Source organism: Lacerta agilis, chromosome 9 (genome assembly GCF_009819535.1).
Source record: "Lacerta agilis isolate rLacAgi1 chromosome 9, rLacAgi1.pri, whole genome shotgun sequence".
In the NCBI taxonomy this organism is placed as follows: Eukaryota; Metazoa; Chordata; class Lepidosauria; order Squamata; family Lacertidae; genus Lacerta; species Lacerta agilis.
In genome coordinates, this window is record NC_046320.1 from 39,811,441 (window position 1) to 39,835,100 (window position 23,660).

At 44.2% G+C, this 23,660-nt stretch overlaps 1 protein-coding gene across 1 annotated transcript in view; it reads left to right on the top strand.

Annotated features, from left to right (window-relative positions):
* The first annotated feature begins 759 nt into the window (after nucleotides 1–759).
* The window catches only part of MGAT4D (MGAT4 family member D), a 37,211-nt gene continuing 14,310 nt past the window's right edge, over nucleotides 760–23,660 (top strand). The window contains exons 1-7 of the mRNA XM_033159800.1: nucleotides 760–1,023; nucleotides 9,048–9,209; nucleotides 12,025–12,165; nucleotides 15,865–15,998; nucleotides 19,962–20,008; nucleotides 21,649–21,762; nucleotides 23,468–23,543. Of these exons, the coding sequence (XP_033015691.1) occupies nucleotides 933–1,023; nucleotides 9,048–9,209; nucleotides 12,025–12,165; nucleotides 15,865–15,998; nucleotides 19,962–20,008; nucleotides 21,649–21,762; nucleotides 23,468–23,543 (765 nt within the window). The 5' untranslated portion in view covers nucleotides 760–932. The remainder of the gene's footprint in view (nucleotides 1,024–9,047; nucleotides 9,210–12,024; nucleotides 12,166–15,864; nucleotides 15,999–19,961; nucleotides 20,009–21,648; nucleotides 21,763–23,467; nucleotides 23,544–23,660) is intronic.

A 23,660-nucleotide genomic window follows, 5' to 3' on the forward strand; every position in this document is an offset into this window, starting at 1 on the left:
TACAGATATCTGGAAAAGTTGCATCAGTGAACAAGGGATACTTTTCCATTCATATTTGTAAAAGGATGCTTAAAAAACAACAACACTGACGTAAGAAGGTATGCTTTACTGGGCCAAAGAAGTGAGTGCCATAGCTAGAGCTGCAGCAGGTTTGGTGGCAGGTTTCAGTTGCCCGGGACGGGTCAACATGCGAACCCCTTGAATTGCTACGTCACAATACTTTGCGCGTTCGAACAGAAATGTGCCGAAGTTCTAGCGACTGCACCTAAGAATGAGGGCGGGTATTGCTGCCTTTTAAACCTTGCTTTTAAAATCCAGGCGCCAGACCTATCCCTCTCCAACCTCTCACTTTGGCCACTTGCCCACAGGGTCGGCAATTCAAATGTTTCCGAGAAAGCGAAGCAGGTTGCACAGGTTGTTGACTTATACATTAAAGCGGGAGGAAGGGGCGGCGGCGACTTTCCCCTGATTGGCCTCGCGGCTCGTTCTCTCCGAGCGGCTCCAACGATTCCCTCCGGGGAAGCGCCAGAAACATTTCAGTAGCTCTTGCGTGAGAGAGAGAGATGGTCGATGCCTTGTGCCACAAGTTCCTGCAAGCGCGAGAAAGAGCTGAGGAGGAGCTGGGCGGCCCGCGTTGCTGGAGCAGCAGCCAAGGTTGAGAGATAAGCGCGGAATCGGATTCCCGCACCTGTGAGCTTGGCCAGGCGCCTGCAGATAATAACTCTTCCCAGAGGGGCAACGAGGCGTGAGGGGAACAAACACCACACACACACAAAAGCCTCCGCCGGCTCAGGGCGTCAAGCAAAACACCGCGGGCGAGCGGGACGCAGCTACACGAAGCCAAACAAAGACGGTGACGCGACGGCCAGAGCAGCGCTTCGAGGCGCCCCGGCTGCTGAGGACCTCGGGCAGCCTCGCTGGGGGGCCGAGAGATGAGGCTCCGTCTGACCAGCGCCTTGACGTTTGTGTGCCTCAGCGCGGTCTTCTCCTTCGCCTGGTACGCCGCCCGCAGCGGGAGCGGAGGTGAGAAGCGGGAAAAGGCGGGCGGAGGAAAGTCTGCCCCTGGCGAGCGCTCCAGCTCGGCCCGGGACGGGAGGAGGAGGGCTTGGCTGGTTGGCGGGAAAGAGAAGAGGGAAGAGGGCCCCCCTTGGAGGAGACGGGCAGCACTGCTGTGCCTCGCTTCTCCGAGGGAAAGGAGCTGAGGAGGCGCGCCTGGAGGCTCCCCGCGGGACCGCGCGCTCCACAGCCTCCGGGCCGCGGCTCCCAACTCCCGCTAACCTCCGCCTGCGCGGGCAGCGGCTGTGCGCGCTCGTCCCGGTAGGCTCTGATCGGCCGGGGGCTGCTCTCCGGGCTCCAGGCGCTCGCCTGGAGGCGTTTGCATCTTATCGGTCCTGAACTGCTTTCCTGCTTTGAGACTGCAAATAGCACAGCAACAGAAGGAAATGCAACTTAGGCAGAGGAGCTGTCTCTCGCCGGGGGAAAAGGAACGAAAGCGGCGCTTTCTTTCCCTTTTGCAGAAGGACCACGTGTTATTTCAAGCGCGGCAGGCGCGCAAAACTCTCATTCTCTGCTCTGTGTCTGTTCCATTGTGGGACCATCTACTATAGAAATCCCTTTGAATTCCGTACAACTTCTGAGTCCTTACACAAGATCTACTCGTGGTGCTCCTTTAGAGTTTATGTGGGGGAAGTCGTAGTCAAAACTGGGATCACCGCGTTGCTCTGGATTTTGTGCGGGCGCGGTATTTCTTTTGTGGGTTGTGCCACCTGCGGGGTCCCATCGATTTTCTCTGCCTTATGGACGAAGTAAGATTAGCATGGAGAGCTGTATAACTTTCCTGCATGGTTTGTGGGTTTTGATGTCCTGAATTGATGTCTTTAGCTAAACACCCCAGTGTGGACAACCCGTTCGTTGAATGCTGTGACAACAACGCAGCTATTTAAATGTGTGTCAGTCACTAATAACACTTGATGCAATGTGTGGGTGTGTTTTTTACTCCTTACCCAAATTCAGAAAGTTGTAGTGGCCCAGAATAATGAATGTATCGCAGACACAAAAATGACTAGCATGCCACTGAAGCCACCCTAATGGGGCTGAACAGTGATGTGCCAAATAGCTTTTCCTGCTAATTACTAATTTTTTGAGACATTGCATTGGCTACATGCACAGTGATGGTTGATGCCCAGAATACTCAAATTGGCTCTTCCATAGATATATTTTAAAATTAGAGTGCTTGTGGGATTTGAGGATATTTTCTTCTCTTATCTGTGAAGTATCTGTGACTGGGTGAACTCCCCTTGCTCCGTCCCTGCTTCTGCCAACCTAGCAGTTCGAAAGCACGTCAAAGTGCAAGTAGATAAATAGGTACCACTCCAGCGGGAAGGTAAACGGCGTTTCCATGTGCTGCTCTGGTTCGCCAGAAGTGGCTTAGTCATGTTGGCCACATGACCCGGAAGCTGTACACCAGCTCCCTCGGCCAGTAAAGTGAGATGAGCACTGCAACCCCAGAGTCGTTTGCGACTGGACCTAATGGTCAAGGGTCCCTTTACCTTTTTATCTGTGCCACTGCCACTTGGTGGTAAAAGAATAGTAATAGATTTCTCTTATTACCACTCACTCCATGAACTTCAGTGGAATTATTTATTTATTGTGCTTGTACCTTGGGGTGTATGGGGTGTTAGGGAAGAGGTAGTACCTCTGGTGGAGGACATGTGCTCCTTCCGGGGTACTTTGTCCACCTTTGATCCTCACCCTGCACTCAGCTCTCACCTGTGGCTCCTAGAAGCTATCAACATGCAACAGCACCCGCACACCAGGAAATTGCTTTGACTGTTGGGCTAAACCAGGTGAGGGTAGCTGATGGGCCTCAAATCCTTGGTGAGTTAAAGACCTCTCCTGCATGCGAAGACAGGCTGTAAAGGATTGAGAGCACAAGACCAGTAGTGGGTCCAATGGTTAAGTAGAAGAAGGCGGTTTTTGCACGTGCTGTAGAGGAAAGTGAAGGGCAGATGGGGCTTGTTATTCTGGGAAGGTAGCCCATCTCTGATCCTAAACCTCTGCTGCCTTGTGGGATATCTTAGGGAGAAGAAATGCATAAGAAGTAAGCCTTACACAAATCTGCGGTGGAGTCCCTCAGACAGTTGGATGGTGCCTTTTATGCCTCCTTCTCAACCATATTATGCCTCCTTCTCAACCATATCAGCAAGGCCGTCTTGTCATCTGAGCAGCCCAGGATCTCCATACACACTGCCCAGGCTTGTGCCCCAAGGAGGTCACTTTGGTGCTGCTAACACAGCAGTCTGACTTCACCCCAGATGTGCACTCCATTGTCCCTTGAGACAGATGGATGCCAACAACAAGCACTTGTACCCCACTCTTCAGCCAAAAAGGCTCTCAGAGCAGCTTGCATGCTATCAATTAAAACAAGATGGTGTCTGTAGGCTTACAATCTAGGAGACAGAACACAAACAGAAAAGAGGACGGGGAGGAAAGAGGCAGAAAAGCAAACTTGGGGGGGGCAGTTCTTAAAGTTAAATAATTCTTATAATGATCATCTGGAATGAAAATAGTTCAGGGATCTGATAGATCTGGTCCTTCACCAGAGCTGATGGAATGAGCCAGGTTTCCCATCTCTCCCACTGAGGAAGCCTCCTGGAATGGTTGCTACTAGGTGAAAGTTGAGGGTGTGTGTGTGTGAGGGTGGGGGAGGGAGCAAGGAAGGAAGGAAGAAAAAGAAGGAAGGAAGGAAGGAAGGAAGGAAGGAAGGAAGGATATGATATACTGAATATAGTATGGCTTGGATTCTATGATAAGGAAGTTCATGGAAGGAAGCTTCCCCTGCCTCCATTCCACATTGCTCAGGCGGGCCCCTACTGTCTGGAGAGACTTTTCAGAGGCATAGGTGACCACTGGGGAGGAGGGGGGGAAACGTTATTTCCATGAACTTCCTAAAGTTAACTTATCTTAGGATCCAAGCCATTATATTCATTTTTTATGTTATGCTGCTTTTAATTTAAATAGATAAATTTGGAGAATATCAGTAGTGACCAAGCATGTGAGCATGATTTATGAGATCATTGTTCGGTTCTAATATGTTATGTCCTACTCTATGTAAATAAGAGATAAAGAGTTCTACAGTATTAGATTTTAACATTCTTGGCTTAATTGCAAAATGAAAGTCGATGTATTCCTTGCCCCTGAGATTTACATTGACTAATCTTGTGGTACTGTACTTGTGACTAGAACATTCAGTCATATATATACATGGTATTAAGTCCCATTGAACTTTACAAGGAGAAAGGACACAAACCTGCCAGTACATGGAACACACGTGGGAAATCAAGCACATTGCTAACATTTCTCTGCTATAACCTTATAACCTTAATAGATACCTCACCTTGGGACTCAAGACACAAACATTCAATACAAAACTCTGTACCAACCTGCAGGCTTTTTAATGGGGGTGGGGAGTAAATCACTGAAAGGTGGGATCAGGCTAGTTACTTTCACACGAGGAAAATAGTGCCTGTACATTTTGCCTTCTTTCTTAGGTTCTACAAATGTTAGAAACTGCCCCCCCCGTTTTTTTTTTAAGTGAAAGCTGGGAATCTGTGTCTAGACTAAACCAATTTGCTTTAATACTCTTTCCAGCCCAGAAGTGGGGAGCTTTGTCTTCATCACACAGGGGAGGCACTCTTTGCCCATGTAGGTAAGTTCTCTGCTGCCGAAAGCCAGGCTCTCCATTGCACCCATTGCCACTGCTGCTAAACACTCACGAGTGCTTCTGCCTTGCAATATAACAGCTTGGATGCATGGAGCAAATTAAAGAGCTGTTACAGTGTTTCACTACAACCATAAAAAAGGAAGTACATATATAATCACTACAGTTTCTCCCTCCACAGGAAGGAAACTGTGGCATGGACACACTGGCTGAGCACCCAGGTGGCACCATTCCACCTTCTCTCTCTCTCCTCACAAACATCCACTGTGCATCCAGGTTCAAGGACTGTGTGTTCCAGCTGCTGACAATTGCTCATTATTCTTTCCCTTTGTTCCCCTGCCCTTACACAGGTCACTCTCCCACAAGTACAGGATCCATCCCACACCGTGTTCTGTGTTAATCCCGTGACAAGCAGGGTCCAGGATGCTCCTTGCTGTTCCTTCACAGGGTTCAGTAGGGATATCTCCTGCTTGCCAATCCTATGCCCTGTAAGTGGGGCGCTGAAGGCTGCTGCTCTGTGTGTCTGTGGGTGCACTTGAATGCCCTGACCGCTCCCCTTGACTGGTTTTGAAAAGAGTATTTTCTTCCCGGGGTGGGTCTTGAACCCTTATCTCAGGAGCTCTGTATGCAATCTCTCCAGGCTCTCTGCCGAGGGAGCTATGTGTGTATTATGTTGTATAGGCTCTCCTTTCTCCTCTCTGTTGTGCTTATAAAACAGTGGTTATCAGGAGCGTAAGGGAGGTTGCCAGTAGGGATTCCTGGGACTTGCAGTAGTGGGGTCTTGGCTGGCTGTGCCAATGGCACTGGTAGAGCAGAGGCACTGTGGCATTATCATGTGTGTTATTTATGTGGTAATGCAGGGGTGCATGTGCTAGCAATATGTGGCTTTCATTGTGTGTTCATTGAGTACCTCTGTATGTGGGCATAGTCACTGCTTGATTGTCATTGGCAGGGCTTCCAGCACCATTTTTATTTTGTTTTTCTGGTTGTGTGTTCCCCTCCCCTTTCCTTCCAGTCCAAGGATGTGTTAGAGATGGTGGCTGTTCCACTGACAGAATGGTGGCATCTCTCTGGTCCCAGTGTAATGCAAAGCTGTTCCATTATTGTAGGATTTCTTAGAAATTGGGGCATCCAATCCTTAGATTATGAACAAGAGGCAGTTCTGTCATACACAACTAGCAAAAATTCAGGTGAAAAGTAGGGGAGTGCCAGGCAGATAGAAGGCAGAACAAATGAAGATATAAATCCAAATAATTAACTCTGGAGCACTACATGCCTGCTTGGGTGTGACATTTTGGGTCAAGTTGACATAGGCATTTTAAACAAATACGAGACAAGAAGACTGCATGTTCTTTCTTTGTGTGTTGCTTTTTGTTCCTGTTTGCCTTCCTGACTTCTTAAGAAATACAATCCCCATCTGTACATACCACTCAAGCCACAGTTTGCAGTGTGTCCCAAGTAGTTGTACAAGCAAATCGGACTGATAAGATTCAAACATACTAGCTTTTCTACCACATAAATGTGCTTAGAATTGGGGTAGTATTGAAAAGTGGTACACAAGAATGCCTAACAAGACAGACAGCTGCATTGGGTAGCAGTCTCTTATCTAGCCACCCTCACATCAAGTTTAGGTTGATGTTCCAAGTGGTGAATCTGTCCCCGTAGAATGGCAGTGAGCCAGTGTGGAAACTAAACTAATTCATGAGTCACCCAAATAAATCTGTAATAATTGACAAGTGCTACATGAGGCATTCACAAAACACAATAGATGTTTTATTACGGCTTTTCTCCTTGTGAAAGTAGATCTTCTACAAACATAATCTTGAGCTACTCTTAAGAGTCTTATGTGAAACTGAATAGGGTGATTTGAGAGGGGGGAAACAAAATGAAATTGCATGTTGAAGAGCTGATTATCTAGAAAGGCAGTCTTCTAATATGGTATCATTACAGGATATTTAGTTAGAAAAGGATTGACTATAATAGATAATTTGCTAAGAAGGATGCAAGATTTTTATATTAAAGATAAATACATATCCAGCTAATGATATGAACTTGGAGAAATTGAACTTCCAATAGATATATTCCGGTTCCTTTCTTCCAAGTAGGCATGCATAAGCTGCAGGGCAAGTTAACCATTTACTGTATATTAAATGTTGCATTCATTAATTCAGTTGAATCAGTAAAATGAATAAGTTCACCTTAAAATTATACATTTGAAATAATATTAATGCTTTAAAAAACAAACAAACCTATTTACACCTAAGTCTGAGGATAAATTAAACTAAGATTGGGGGATTTTGCTGTCTTTCAGTTACTTCTCCCTTAGTCAAGGCATCTGTAGAGTTTATAACCAGAGTCCTACAGGCTCTCTCCATTCTACCAGGTTTCTGTTATATCAATGTTGTCCTCTAAGGCCAAGCACTCCAGTTCACCTATCTTGACTCAGAGGCTTCTAGTATTAGTGTATAAATGTTTATATACTCTGTCTTTTACATTTGCATTTCGGACTGTGATGCTCTGGCCTTTCTCAACTGCTGTCTGGTGCCCCTGACTAGTTGTACACCTCTCACATTTAAATTATCATTAGTTTTTTTCATCATACTGTAGTTGGGAGATTTCTTTTGAACAGGGACCACCTCAGCTCCTGAGGAGAAAAGCACTGTGTAGAACACAGTTGTAGAAGGTTATCCATGCTGACTGTTCTGCAGCACTTCTCATGCTTCCATGTGTTGCAGGGTGATTTTTTTCTATACTGAGTGGTTTTATTATTTTGTGTGTGTCTGTAATAAAACATCTTTTTGATATAAATGCTTGGGAAGATTATCCAAAACACTAAGATTTTTCTTTCAAAGTATGTCTGGTTATACTCTTCCTTAAAACTGCATTCCTCCAACAGAGAATTGCTGTTAGCCATTAGTAGATCTATATATAGAACATAGGTGCATATTTCTCTCTCTCCAGGTATATACAAGAACAATTAACACAACAACAATATTCCCACAGCTGCTGGAGCTTCACATAATGATGTTGTTGCCCCAAGGTCTCACCTAGTACTTTTATGTACAGCCTCCACCTTCAGATTTGATAATAAAATGCAAATGTCAAATTTCCATCTGAACAGGGAAACAACTGGAGGTATAGTCTTTAACAAGGTTTTATTATAGAAGGTGATGCAGATAGTAACTTTGCACACATGAGCAATAATAAACGGAAGTGGACCTGTTGCTCATTGTAAATACACACAAGACTGTATAATGGTTGCGTAAGCAGAAATCAAGTGCCACTGAGCTGGGTAGCTCACCTGTTTTACATAGTTCAATGCCAGTTTGGTAGAAGGAAGTACTTTCATTGACACTGTTTGAGTTGGAACAAGACGCTATGTGGGATATTGCCGCCACCCCCCTTTAAAAAAATCAGTTCTCCTGAGTTCCTTTCTCATTTGGATAATAACTCTTGCTCACTTGTGGCAAGTGCAACAGCTGCTTCTTATCCCTCTTGTTGACATGTTGGCGTCAGATGTGGGAAAGAAACAGGAAGTGCCATTATTGCCAAAGAGCTAGGTAAAATATATTGTTGACTGAGGGTGTTCAGTCACTGGGGCTGAAGAAGCAACAATGTGCACCCTAAAAGTAGCACCCTGTCACTGTTTTCTACTTACTTGATGGCTCTGGTAACCATGGGGACATGGGCAGATCAGGGACTTGCTTCGATTAGTAAACACTTATACAGCTCATTAATTATACATTAATTCAATAAGTGCTATACAATATTTAAAAGCCACCCCTGGAAGATGGACTGTTTTGGATGTGTGTATACTGTTCTGTTAGCGCTACTGAAAAGCAGGCTCTGAATTCGGCCTCATTTTACTGCTATAAATTAGAAATTTCACTACCAGTTAGTTAAGTTTCCTCAGGTCAAAACCTGCATGGAATTCAGCTACATGTTGTTCAATGATCAGCCGGCTTTTGTAATAGCAGTGTTTAACAGGTTCATTGTAAGGCACCTGTGGGAGGCGTAAATCACAATAGACTCGTCAATCTATAGTCTGACTAAGTGTTGGTGAGGAAAGGCATGGTCAATAATCCAGATTTATGGGAGGTTGGAGAGGAGGAGTGAACTTTGTGAATATTAGTTTATGTTTACACATAATAATAATAATATAGTAATAATAATAAATCCATAAATACACAAAGGATTAAAAAGGGGGGGTGTTTTCCACTCTTGCTTCTGTGAATAAATGATCAGTCTGAAAGGGTTTAACCCTTCTTTTACTTAAGGAAATGAATTACTTCCTTCCGAAGAAGATAATTTGCCTTTACAATTGCAGGAAGTGTTTTAGATTTGAACCAAAGACAGCTTTTGGAACTTCGCCAAAGACTCTTCGACGCTGAAAAAGAAAACAAAAAAAGATCCCAAGAGCTGAACAGTGTCCTAAATGAAATCAAGCAATTCATGGGTGAGCTAGCCAGCACTTCCGGAAATTTTACAGGTTTGTGTTGAATGGGTTTTTGTTGTTGTTGTTTTGTTTTTAACGACTTGACAAGTCATTACTTTCTCAGAAAGGAAACATGGATCTTAATGGAGGTCTGTGGATTTTAATGGGAGCATGTGATGTGATGCTGGGCAGTGGGAAGTCAGAAAGACACAGAGGTGGGGAACAGAAGGCATAAGGGAAATCCCAAAAAAGCAGGGAATAAGTCTGTGTACAGACCAGCTGAAAACACAGCTCAATAATTCTTTTTCTCATTTCTGATCAAAGCTGGTTTGCGGAGGAGACACATCAAAATGCAGTATTTTATAAGAAACTACAAGATAGATATTATTTATTAAATTTGTATGCCACCCTTCATCCATAGAACTCAAGGCAGTTCACAACATAAAAATACAAGATTAAAAGAACACAAAATATATAATAAAAACAAACTAATAATCCCACCTCACCCCCTCCCACATTTAAAAGGGTGTTGGATGTTAACCTGGTTGAAGAAGAACATTTTCACCTGGTGCCCAAACGTGCATAATGAAGGCGCCAGCTGAACCTCTCTGGGGAGAGCATTCCACAAACAGGGAGCCACTGCAGAAAAGGCCCACTCTCATGTTGCCACACTCTGGACCTCTTGTGGGTAGGTTCATATGGAGAGAAGTGGTCCTTCAGGTACTGCGGTCTTGAGTTGCTTAAGGGCTTTATAGGTCAAAACCAGCTCTCTAATTTTCAGTTAAATGATATCCTCTTATAAATTATTTGGATATGATTGGGAAAGAGAACGCAGTGACCTACCCCCACCCCACCCAGCAAAGTGTCTTCCCTCAAAGTCTGAAAAAATATTTGTTGCGTTCACAAAATTTTATACAAGGGAAAGGTTGTATATACTGTAATGCTTGCCTGAATTTTTCAGAGCCACGAGACATTCTAGAGTGCAGCACTTACCAGTTTACTTTGGAAATAAGTTTCTAGAGGCTTACAGCGTTTTAAAACTAGGAGTTTATTTACAAATATACAGGTTGAGAATAAGTGAAGTCTCCAGAAGACAGCCCAGATCCACTGCCCCAGATCAGATCAGCTCTCAGTGTTTCTCTGTGTCTCTCCAATCTGTCTCACTTTCCCATTTCAACCACACAGACAGAACCAGATCATACATCACCATTAGTTGAGGTGGTGGAAGCTCTACTTTTGCCCCATTCAGAAGTCTTAAGGAAGATCCAGCTCCCTCCCCTAAGGGATGTACCTGTTAACTTTGCCATCAGCTATATTACAGGAGTTTCCAGCAGTACTTCTGGTTCTATTAGTCTTCTTCTGACATAACCCTTATCTTAAAAAAATATATTAAGTGTTCCAGGCAGACCCATGCATAGGCGGAGGCAGCCAGGTACACTTGCCCCAGGACTCAGAGGGCTAAGCTGGGCAGGAGGTCCTGCCAGGGACCGGCAGATTTTTTGTTTGAGTTTATAACTTCATTCTAACAAGACTCCCACCCCAGGCCTCAAAGAAGCTCTGCACAGGCCTGGTTCCAGGCTTTCCATCTTTAAAATGGCACAACCTCCAGTAGCTGGGTTGTCACAACGAACCCACGTGCAATAAATAATCAACCTTAGGCCAATGCATACCGTTGGTCAATTCTGTCCTGTGTTTTAATCAGTGATGAATCACCAGAACTCAATAAGGGAATTTTACTAGTTTGCTTGCCGGTGAGTCCTTTCCTAACTTTAATAGGCAGTGCTATCTGTTTGTTTGTTTTTATTTGATTGCATCGGTTAAGTTGAGGAGAGGCAGTGACTGCTCCAAAGTCACTCAGTGAGCTTCATGGCCGAGTGCGGATTTTAACCCTGTTCTCCTTTGTTCAACCATTCAGCTACTATACCACACTGGCTATCTCACAGAGAATTGCCAAAATGACATTAAAATGATTTTGGGACAGAGAAGTCTGAATTAAGCTGCAAAAGCAGGAATGAGGACCCAGGAGCATGGAACCTTCTTGCCACCTATAACTTACATTGTGCAAAGCTCCCTTGATTGGCTTCCACTTTAGCCAAGCTTTGACACCAGAATTTATCTCAAGAAGAACCTAGAGAGAGACACTATATATTGTTTTGTGCACTGCTTTGCAATGACTGGATGAAAGGCAACACTCAATGACTTACGGATGTAGCCAGGATTTATGTTAGGGGGCAGGCTTCATGTTGTGGGGGGGTTGGGGCAGAACCTCAGCTAGTTAAGTATTTTTATTGATTTGCTTGATTTAGGTGGGGGCAGCTGCCCCCCCAACTATGCCCATGGTCTGACTTTAAAAATAAATGTTATATCTAACTCATGAAATAATTTACAAAGCAATCCTATGCCTGTACCCTCAGAAGTAAACCTCCCAGAGTTCAATTATGTTTACTCAAGTCCCTGGTAAAATCTTTTATCATACTGCAAAATGAGTTGTTTCACAGTATGAATAATATGTCTATGTAGAGAACAGCAAAGCAATAAATTGTAAAGGACTTCTCCTAAGCAGGTAGGCTGGGAGACCCAATTGTAAGCTCCAGCTGATAGCCAATGCATGAGATGTGAGCAGAAGGTGCATGACATTCTTAAGCTTAACATTGGAGAGGGTGGGTGGGAGAGGCCTGTTTCAGAACAGTGGCCTTATGCCATAATGCTACACCATAAAGCTGCATGCTTTCAAAGCGTGCAGTTTGGACTTATTGGTATGCTATCAGCCATGATGTTATCTCAGTACTCTGAGCATGTTGGCATTTTAGGCAGTTATTTAAGTGTTTCGATTTTGAGTTCCAAAGCTCTTTTTTCCTTTCGTTTTAAGACTCTACGAAGTTGAACATGTTGAGTCTTGCCAACAGGCTCCCTATACATCTTTCAAATATCCATTACTATCTGCCTCATCTCCAGGAGCATGAAGCTGGTATTTATCCAAATGTTGTAATTGGACAAGGAAGGACTGGGGGTGAGAATATGTTTGTTTGTTTGTTTGTTTGTATTTAGAGAGCAACCCTAAACTCCAGATTAGAACTGCCTTCTGGAAAGAGTTAGGATATGGTGGGTGTGCCTATCTGCCTCCCTCTGCCAGTGGAGGCTGGTCCATAATGGGCAAATGGGGCTCTGCCCCACCATAGCGAATTCCTCCACTACTGCTTTCAATGGTGGGGGAATGAAACTGTAGTGATCTGCTGGGCTGCAACCCTCAGCAAAACTATATACACACACACACACACACACACACACACACACACACACACACCTTTTGCTCTGCTAATGCAAACTTTTTTTAAGTGTGGTGTAAGATCTGCCAAATAGCCAACTGTGTGCCTATCACATAGCTTGCTGTGCTGTGCTGTTGCATAGTGACTAGCATTTGTGGGAAATAGTGGGTTGTATCCAGATTTCTAGTGAGCAGAAAACTATGCACACATGATACACCAAGTGGAAGAAGGGGTGCACACAATTTTTGCCAAATCCTCCTTCCTCCTGTAGCTGCTCCTGAACTTCATAAGAGGTGATACTGGGGGTGCAGGGAGACAGGGGTATCACCTTTCCCCTTCCTCTAGCAGGAGCCTTCACTGGACCATCTGCAAACAGAAGAAATGCTTCTATTCATGAAAGGATGAGGCTGGATCCAGACCAGTGGTTATAATTACATGCCCTTTCACCAGGGAAGTCAGGGTGTATACAGTTTTTGTAATATATTCCTAGAATCATCTTTGTTATGAGTTTGCAGGTGCCTCATTGCTCCTAAATTTCTGGGTGCAAGATCCTCCCTTAAATTCCCCGAGTCTAGTGGGTGTTGGAGTTTAACCAGTGCTTGGAGAATTAAGATGGGCAGCCAGAGGTCAATTTTACCAGTGTCAATAAATACAGACCAAACCAGTTTTCTGGGTTCAGGAAAATAGGACAAAGGGAAAGGGAAGCGCCATTAAGAAAGCCATAAAGAAGGCATAGGTTGTGCCAGACAGCAAAGGTGTGGAGCCCCTCCTTCCACAGAGAGATGGTGAGCAAAGAAAAAGCAGTGTTAAATTTAGGATTTTAGTGGTGGTGATGTGACCTAGGAAAAAGAGGTTGCAGTCTGTTAAACACAGCAAGCTGGAGAGTTGGGGCAGAGCACAATGTGGGCTACCTGTTTTGAATCGGAGGCTGCAGTAGAGAGGATTTAGGGCAGTATTATTGGTTCTGTTGCTCTGGGAACTGGGCCTAGGGGGCACTGCAGAGCATCACAACTATGAAGGTAGTGACTTGAGCAGAACAGAAGGTGAGAGACCAAATGTTGGCCTCACACAGGGCGCTGCTGAAATTTGAAAGACCAACAATCTGCCCCTGGAGAGATGGGACCTTCTTGGAGTGTATTGCTTTGAACCCCTCCATCATTGTTGTATATATGTGTAAATAAACCACATATCATAAAGAACCCCACATTCTCTGCTGGGCCTCATTTATAAAGGAAACAGAAACCCTGGGTAAGTGCCTGGACCCCTAGACCATCACACTGCTTGGAGACTGGGGTGGAAAGAGAATGAAAAGAGAGACGATGTAAAAGTGCCACTTTTTAAAAATTGTCCAAGGAGTAGCTGCGGAATTTCCCAGATGAAGAGCTTTGTAAAACCTTTGCAGGAGGAGGAAAGCATAATAGGCACCATTTTTTTACTATTGCATTTTTCTCTTGCTGCTTCTGTTTAGTATACAGATGATTTGTTGTTGTTCAGTCGTTCAGTCGTGTCCGACTCTTCGTGACCCCATGGACCAGAGCACGCCAGGCACGCCTATCCTTCACTGCCTCTCGCAGTTTGGCCAAACTCATGTTAGTAGCTTCGAGAACACTGTCCAACCATCTCATCCTCTGTCGTCCCCTTCTCCTTGTGCCCTCCATCTTTCCCAACATCAGGGTCTTTTCTAGGGAGTCTCTTCTCTTCTCATGAGGTGGCCAAAGTACTGGAGCCTCAACTTCAGGATCTGTCCTTCTAGTAAGCACTCAGGGCTGATTTCTTTGAGAATGGATAGGTTTGATCTTCTTGCAGTCCATGGGACTCTCAAGAGTCTCCTCCAGCACCATAATTCAAAAGCATCAATTCTTCGGCGATCAGCCTTCTTTATGGTCCAGCTCTCACTTCCGTACATTACTACTTGGAAAACCATAGCTTTAACTATACGGACCTTTGTCGGCAAGGTGATGTCTTTGCTTTTTAAGATGCTGTCTAGGTTTGTCATTGCTTTTCTCCCAAGAAGCAGGCATCTTTTGCTCTATCTTCTCAGGCTTCAAGTCTCTCTCACACACACCTTTTCTGCGCTGTTATCTCATTTTGCCTTCACCATAGTTCTACTGCTCTGTGCTATTCTTTGTAGAAGGCTTGTATTTGACAGCTCTGCACAAAGCTGCTTTAAAATTCTGCCTAGATGTTAGCGGAGTAGTAGGTGAAGGGCTGTACCCCAGTGTTAGAACATCTGCCTTGCACACAGAAGAACCCAAGTTCAATCCCCAGCATCTCCAGGTAGGACTGGAAGAGATTTCTGCCTGAAACTGTGGAGTGCCGCTGCCGCTCAGTATAGAAATACTGAGCTAGATGGATGAATGGTCTGACTCAGCATAAGGCAGCTTCCTATGTTCCTAACATTAGTCAGAGGCTGTATGCTTCTAAATACCACTTAGTAGTAGGGCACAGTGCTCTTGTGCTCAGTTTCTGCTTGTGGGTTTCCCACAGGTATTTGGGTGGTCACTGTGAGAACTGGAAGCTGGACTTAGATGGGCCATTGGCCTGGTATAGCAGGCTGTCCTTATGTTCTTGCTGTGATGCTTCCACCACCAGCATATGAGTTACCGCTGCTATCTATAAAATATGACAGATCCTCCTTATCAATGGGGTTAATTTGTCTGTATTAAAGGGAAGTCAAAAATTAAGGGAACTAGCTTTATTACTAAAGCTAGTTCCCTTAATAAAGCTGGTTTTCCCAGTAGTAATGTATGGAAGTGAGAGCTGGACCATAAAGAAGACTGATCGCCGAAGAATTGATGCTTTTGAATTATGGTGCTGGAGGAGACTCTTGAGAGTCCCATGGACTGCAAAAAGATCAAACTTATCCATTCTTAAAGAAATCAGCACTGAGTGCTCACTGGAAGGACAGATCCTGAAGTTGAGACTCCAGTACTTTGGCCACCTCATGAGAAGAGAAGACTCCCTGGAAAAGACCCTGATGTTGGGAAAGATGGAGGAGGGCACAAGGAGAAGGGGATGACAGAGTACTAACATGAGTTTGGCCAAACTGCGAGAGGCAGTGAAGGATAGGCGTGCCTGGCGTGCTCTGGTCCATGGGGTCACGAAGAGTCGGACACGACTGAACGACTGAACAACAACAGCTTAATAAAATGGACAGCTAGTGGAGAATGCAAAATATTCCCAAAATAAGGAGGACCTGGATTCAAAACTTAAAACCACACTTTAACACACAGTTAGAAAATCTAACTTAGTGTTGGATTATGACCAACGTAGAATATGCATTTCTATTCTTACTGGTTTAAACTCGCTGCTGATTTCTGCACCTAAGGACGATAATAGTATCACGTTAGTAATATCTGTAGTTGTGTCATTATGAAAATGGAAATGATTTTTTATCGTACTTTTTTTTTTAAATCCAACTAAGTCCCCTTTTTTGATGTTAGTGGCCATGGTAATAGGTGTTCCAACAGTGCGAAGAGCAAAGGAAAGCTATTTGATGGACACACTGCAATCCCTTTTCAATGGAATGTCTGAAGAGCAGAAGCAGCATTGTATGATAATTATCTTTGTAGCAGAGGTAAGTTAGCTTGAAATGATTTGTGTTTATGGAAGGAAAATGCAGCAGTCTGTGTTTGTCTATAATATAGAGGTGGGGAATCTGTGGCCCTGCAGGTGTCGTGGGGCACCAACTCTCATCAGCCCTGGCCCACATATGTTGGGATCCACAGTCCAGAATCCCTTCTACCCCTTTGCTACATTAGAGAATGATATTTATTTATTTATTTATTTATTTATTTATTTATTTTCAACTCGCACTCTGCCAGGTGATCTTAAGGGGTGGATACATTCAATCTAAAATGATGATTTGTCAGATATATATTGAACTATAATGAATAGCAGCAATAAAACTGCTAGCACATTTGGAAAGCTAAGCAGGGACTGGTATGGTTTCAAATTGGATGGGAGACCGCATGTCGAGATTCTATTATTCTAAGCAATGGCAAGCTAAAGTCAGCAAGCAGATCACTATATTGAGCATTACCCATAAAGACCAGAGTAAACAGCTAGGTCTTGACCCAACGAAGAAACGAAGCCACTGATTTGATTAATTCAGGAGACAGTCATGGGGCTGCGACACTCTTCTTCATGTGGAGATCTATGGGCACACTAGAAGCAATCAGGGTGAATCCACCCATTAGTCAACAAGAGTCCCCTTGTCTCAGGTGGCATGGTGGTGGATCAGGGTCTTTTGGCCTGCCTTCTGAGATTTCTAGTCTCTATCCACCCACCAATGTTTGGCTGGTTACTGCTGTTGCCCTGCTACCACCACCACCAGCCAATCAGCCATGACTTCTGGCTCAGCAGCTGTTTCCTAGGAAGCTAGAAGCCACATAGGTGCTCCTAATAAAGATGTTACGAACACAAGCACTTGTTTAAAGTTTCACAGTTTACTACACAGAAGGCCAAAGGACCACCCTTGCTGCTATTGTGACAGCAAATAAGTAAAACAGCAGCAACAGGAGATCAGTACACGGGGAAGCAGTGACAGCTCATCCACCTTGGCTCAGGTGGGAAAATGCCTTGCGCTAGCCCTGAATGAAATTCTGTTGATGGGCAAGTTGATGCAAAGGAGCACTTCGCAGTGGAAAACAATAAAGAACCAAAGATAAAGGTAGTTGGAAGTGCCTATGACGCCTGTACTCTCTCAGAACAGGGGTGCTGGGTATAGGGGGTGCAAGGGGCTTCAGCCCCCTTAATACTTTGAAGCAGGGGCCCCAGCCCCCCAAGTATTGAGGGGGTTGACATCCCCCACTGCTGCTAGGTGCCTTCTGCATGCCCCTGCCCGGGAACCAAGGAGCTGGGAGTGGGCTGGGACAAGCGAGGGCAATCTTCCCATCACTCCTCCCATTCTGTGTCCAGGAGCCAAGAGGGGGCTGGGACAAGCGAGGGGTAGGGGCTGGGGCATGCAGAGGGCACCCAGCAGTGAGGGATGTCAGCCCCCCAATAAAGAGGGGTACTGGGGCCCTGCTTCAAAATAATGAGGGGGGTTGCAGCCCCTGTTCATTAACATAAGTGAACATTCAAAAATTCTATCCAGAGACCCATGACTCAGTCATAAAACCTAGTCCACCCTATCTTTGCAATGTAAACAATGCAAGCCTTCACCACGTGTTCACACGTTTTTCACAGCAACTTAAAATGCAACACCATTACAATTATACACCATTTTATGTAACATTACAAAACTTCAGCACTTGGGTCTGCTGAACCTGGACTGTTGCACTGAGATGAGGCTCCACATTGGGAGGGATTTCTGGATATGATGCATGGGTAAAGGCATGTGTCATGGTCTAGGCAATATTAAATGGCCCATCATGAGCCTGTCTTTAAGGAGCTGTGAGGTTTGGGTGCTGCTTTCTGGAGTGAGAGTTCAAATCCTGCCTGCTCCACATTTACCATCTAAACCTATTGTTTAGATAGGTCACATCAGAAGTCATTTGTGGTAGACCAAAGATGTAGAATCTGTGGTTCTCCAGATATTACAGACTGCAGCCCTCCTCATCCCTGTCCATTGGTCATAATGCCCGAGAGTTGGAGGCCACAAACCATGGAGGGCCACAGGTTCTCATCCTTACGTTTAGTTCTTTCGGAATAGATTTACCGGTATCTCCCATCTCTTATTTCCCATTGCATTGCTGTTTCCTGCTGAGCCATCTACCATATTTCATACTGAGGGTCGTCTACTGTCAGCTACTATGCAATAACTGGCCTGCGGATATCCCTTTTTTTAAATAGCAAAAAACAAAAACACCCAAATAATGCAGGTTTCAGTGCTAGAGCTCTGACTTGCTAATCCTGCAGTTCTGGTATAGTTCTAAAGTAGCAAAAGCTCAATGGCTTTAAACGGACAATGCAATAGATAGGAGCTTGAAGAGGGAAGAAACCTTGTAGTTTCTGGAACAACATTATGCTGATAGTCTTTAATCAGTAATCAGTATATAATGTAGATGGAGAGAAAGCCCAGGCCTAGTCCGCCGAAATGTTGGTTTTCTTAGCCAGCACCTGCAAACGAAGGACACATTTTCACATATATTAATGTTGCAAACCTATGATTATAATCTTTCCAAAACTATGTAAGTAGTCTTACTGCATATACCGCACAAGATACTGTGGGCTTGCTGATCGCAAGGTTGGTGGTTTGAATCCCTGCGATGGCATGAGTTATTGTTGCTCTGTCCCAGCTCCTGCCAACCTAGCAGTTCAAAAGCATGCCGGTACCTCTGTGGTGGGAAGGTAAACGGCATTTCCGTGCACTCTGGCACTCGTCACGGTCGTCCGTGCGCCAGAAGCGGTTTAGTCATGCTGGCCACATGACCCGGAAAACTGTCTGTGGACAAACACCAGCTCCCTTGGCCTGAAAGTGAGATGAGCGCTGCAAACCCATAGTCGCCTTTGGACTGAACCATCCAGGGGTCCTTTACCTTTTTACTGAGGACATATTGTGTGATTGCCCTAAAAGATCAAGTACTGCATACAAGAGTTCAATATTTCTCACAATAGTGCATTATCATGACTTTAATATTTGAATATTTTATGGGTATTCCTGATGGCATTAACAGGGGTCAGCAAACCTTTTCAGCAGGGGGGCAGTCCACTGCCCCTCAGACCTTGTGGGGGGCCAGGCTATATTTTTTGGGGGGAAATGAACGAATCCCTATGCCCAAGAAATAACCAGAGATGCATTTTAAATAAAAGCACACATTCTACTCATGTAAAAACACCAGGCAGGCCCCACAAATAACCCAGAGATGCATTTTAAATAAAAGGACACATTCTACTCGTGTAAAAACACTCTGATTCCCAGACCATCTGCGGACCGGTTTTAGAAGGTGATTGGGCTGGATCCGGCCCCCAGGCCTTAGTTTGCCTACCCATGCATTAATGCATAAATGTACCAGAGATATAGAATGTGTTCTTAGCAAGCTTTAGAACTCCTAGAGCAATGCCATAAAAAAACCTGTCTGGTTATGTTGTGGGAATGGGCTAACTTGGTTGCTTCAATTTCACATATAAATGCAACAGTTTGGAAACACTTGGAATAAACTGTTGGAAGTTCTCTGTAATGGATGTCCTGAGGCAAGGAAACTGCTTGGGTGAATTTTCTCACCAAAGGTTGTGGGGGAGAGTTTGTGATTAACTCAGCTGCATTTCCATTATTGAGAACAAATCAGAAAGGTATAGTTCATTGCTGCAAGGTAAGAGTAATAGATTTTTCTAAAATCTTTTACCTGTAATTATGAGGAAAAGTACATACATCTTAATCCTTCTATATAATATAAACAACTGTGCAGCAACTTCTTTCTATTTAATTTTTAACATTCATATAATAAAATTAATTCTGCTGTGTCCATTGTTAAGCAATGGTGACCATAAAATGGAATAAAATGAATGCACATATGGTTTCCAGTATGATTAGCACAACTTCTGTTTTCAGAAAATAGCAGAAATGTTGATTATTATTATTATTATTTATTTTTAGGTGGATTCAAAATATGTTAACAGCATTGCAGAAAGCATCAGAAGCCGGTAAGTTTTTTTTTAATATAATATGTCAGATTATGGCTACTAAAAATAAGTAATATTATGCCATTAAAAATACCACATCAATAAATGTTTACTTATCAGTAACATGGATTACTGTAGCATATACTAAACTAGATATTAACATTTACAGCACTAAGGAAGACAGAAAAATAACAGTATTGCAAAGTTTAGCTAAATCCTTTAGTTCTCTCTCTCTCTCTCTCTCTCTCTCTCTCTCTGACACTACTTTGCATTTATAATCTTTAAATAAGTGAATTTGAGACTACTTTCCACATAATTTAAGTATGCCAGCCCAAAGCACCCTTTTGTGTATACAGTAAAGGTAAAAGTAAGGATGCCCCTGACCGTTAGGTCCAGTCATGAACGACTCTGAGGCTGCGGCGCTCATCTTGCTCCATAGGCCGAGGGAGCCGGCATTTGTCCACAGACAGCTTCCGGGTCATGTGGCCAGCATGACTAAACCTGGCGAACCACAGCAGTGCACGGAAACACAATTTACCTTCCCGCCGGAGCGATACCTATTTATCTACTTGCACTTTGACATGCTTTCGAACTGCTAGGTGGGCAGGAGCTGGGACTGAACAACGGGAGCTCACCCCATTGCGGGGATTTAAACCACCAACTTTCTGATCAGCAAGCCCTAGGCTCTGTGGTTTAGACCACAGCGCCACCCACGTCCCATGTGTGTATACAGTACTGAATTCAATTACTTACATTCTATGAAGTAATCAGAAATCTTTACTAGTGTCTAGACATTTGGAGTAGCAATTCTTTCAACCTGTTGTAGGTGTTTGTTTATTTCTGTCTGCTTTCAAAATAATATCCTACTTTAATGTAATAAAATGTTAAGAGTGCCTTTGTGATGCCAAAGGTATGGAAAATATGGCTTTTAGAAGTTGGTCCCCATAGGTTTCCAAGGTGAGACTGGTTGGTTCCTGAGGCTGAAGCGTTCATGTGCAGATGCATATTTGAGATGTCACATCCCTTCCTCCCGTGCTGCCTAGAGTTTGGCAAACTATATGTTTGCTGCCTGTGCTAATAGGGCTCTCATGCTAGGGGTACTGTGCTGTTCTGTGGGTTGGGGAGGGAGTTCTTGCCTCCAGACTTCCTGGAATGGGTTGGCTCCCTCTGTTTCCCTGCAGCATCTGCCTCGGGTGGTGCAAGTGCAAGAGGCAGCACTCTGCCTGCCCCATTGCTTCCACCAACAAGGAGGAGGCATTCTGGCATACGGCACTGCTGTTTGTCTTCCCTGGTCCCAGGTGGAGAAGCCAAGCAGCAATGCTTTGAAGAGTGCCCCATCTCCCACCAAGTTGAGAGGCGAGAGTCAGAGAGGGGCAGGGGGCAGGAGGCACAAATACCCATTTCACCTCAGGTGGCAACACCTGAATGTAGCGGTGGCATATCTCAAGCCACAGAGTAATTGCAACAGAGGATCGCTTTGCCCAAGTCTGCAATACACATACACAGGAAAAATAAATGTTTTTTTTTTTGCTAATAAAATGTACAAATGTCCTCCCGCAAGCATAAACAAATATGAATAAGCCCTTGATCCTGTACAGTTTGTACTTCTGAACAGAAGTTCACTGGAAGAGAACACTGTTTTTCTTTTTTTCTTTTCTTAGCTTCCCAAAGGAGGCACTTTCTGGAGTTCTGGAGGTTGTATCTCCCCCTGCTTCCTATTATCCCAATCTCTCCAATCTCAAGGAATCATTAGGGGATTCAAAGGAGAGAGTAAGGTATGAAAGGCGGCGTGTGAGGATTTCAGACCACACGTTATTAAGTGTTTTTAAAAGAGGGTTGTTTTATTTATTTTAAAGTGAATATCTTGGTTTTAAAGCTTCGTTCCCAAAGCAGCTCTCAGTATCTTAAAACTACGAGGCATGGTTTAGTCAACAAATGCCACAACTGCAAAGATAAAGTAAATAGTTCACCCCAGGGTGGAGCAGAGTTGGCAGCTGCAGCTTAGAGGCAGCCCCGGAGACCTGCTTGGCCTCTAAGCTCTGGTCGGTCTCTGGAGCATGGGGACAGCACCCTTCCCTGGCGGCAGCCAACTGACTCCCAAGGAAACCTGAGGGCACCCAGGTGCATCCATTTCCAGCAGAGACTCATGGAAGGACACCCTCACCAGTCTTGCTGGGGAATCAGTGCAGCCTCCCCACCTGTGGTGGAGTGTAGACTGGCAGGGCTGCTTCTGTCAGCACCATTGAGCACACTCAAATGCTCCCCCCCCCCAATATCTGTCAATGTTGGCAGCATCCAGCTCCCATGGTGACCCCTCCCTCCCCCAGCTGCCGACACAGGACCATCTTGCCCTGGGGGGAGTAGAGAAGACAGAAGCTTGAGGAATTATCAACACCCACCCTCCATTGTGGCCCCTGCCTCCCTCAACTGTCACCACAGGGGCTTCTTGCCCTAAGGGTAGTGAGAACATATTCTTCCAAGCAAAGAATTTGCATTTTTTCATTTTAATGTAATATTATTGTTATTATTTTTATTTTTAAAAAAATGATGGTTATACTCACAAAAACCTTATGCAAACTGCTTTTTGAGGTCTGTCTAAAAAGAGGTATATCAATTACATACATAAATAAATAAGTTTAAAATGCCTATGAGCCATTACTACTTTTAGTAAGAGGTAGTCCTGGGAAACAACTGATCAATAAGGCCTAGATCCAGGAGCACAACAGTTTCTTTCTGGGGAATATGACCCCACCCAGGCGAAGTACTGTATATCCATAAACGTCTTGTCTGCACTGAGTGTTTGTTTGTTTGTTGTTATTCAGTCCCTTGCTGATTTCAGGCAAATATTTTAAGCTGACATCTTCACACCTTGTTGAAATGGAAAGGAGAAATAAGAGCTGGATGTCACTTGTGTATTGCTGGCAGCTCTCTCCAAACCTCCAGACAACCTCTCCTAAAGTTTGATGCAGAAGTTTAAAATCATGGTAGAAACAATAAATTTCTGCAGAACCCTGCACAGGATAATTACTTATGGCTATTATTCTGTTTGTTTAAAAATGTAAAGCAATTAGTTTGGATTTCTTATAAACAAACAAACAAACACAAACACAAACAAACAGAAGTCTTCTAACACGACCTTCCAAAACTTCCTAGTAAGGTAGGAGTCAAAGTAACTCAGGACTTCCAACTTGCAGCCTATGTAAATACTGCAGAAGAAACTGTGGCTGATGTACTGAAAGTTGCTGATAAATCGGAGGGAAACAACAAAGTTACAGTCCCTGTTGTCACTCTCCCAGTGTAGATTATTAGCCAGGGTCACCAAGGGAGTTTCCATCCTCACTACCATCCAGAAAACTAGACTGAAATACTGTAGGTATAGATAAGTTTGCTTGTGTCTGTCTAAAATGATAGTATGAAAGTAAGCTCCTCTTTAAAAAAAAACACAACAACAACAAACCATAATTTGTTGCCTCCGTTTAGATGGAGAACAAAACAGAATTTGGATTATAGCTTCTTAATGATGTATGCCCAACCAAGGGGAACATTCTATTTACAGGTAAGTTCACATGCTACATAAATTGCTGCACTGATTAAATTAGTTTTTCTTCTGTCCTTTGTAGTTGTGCTACCATTAGCAACATTTTCAAGGCAGTTTAAGGAAATAAACCCTCTT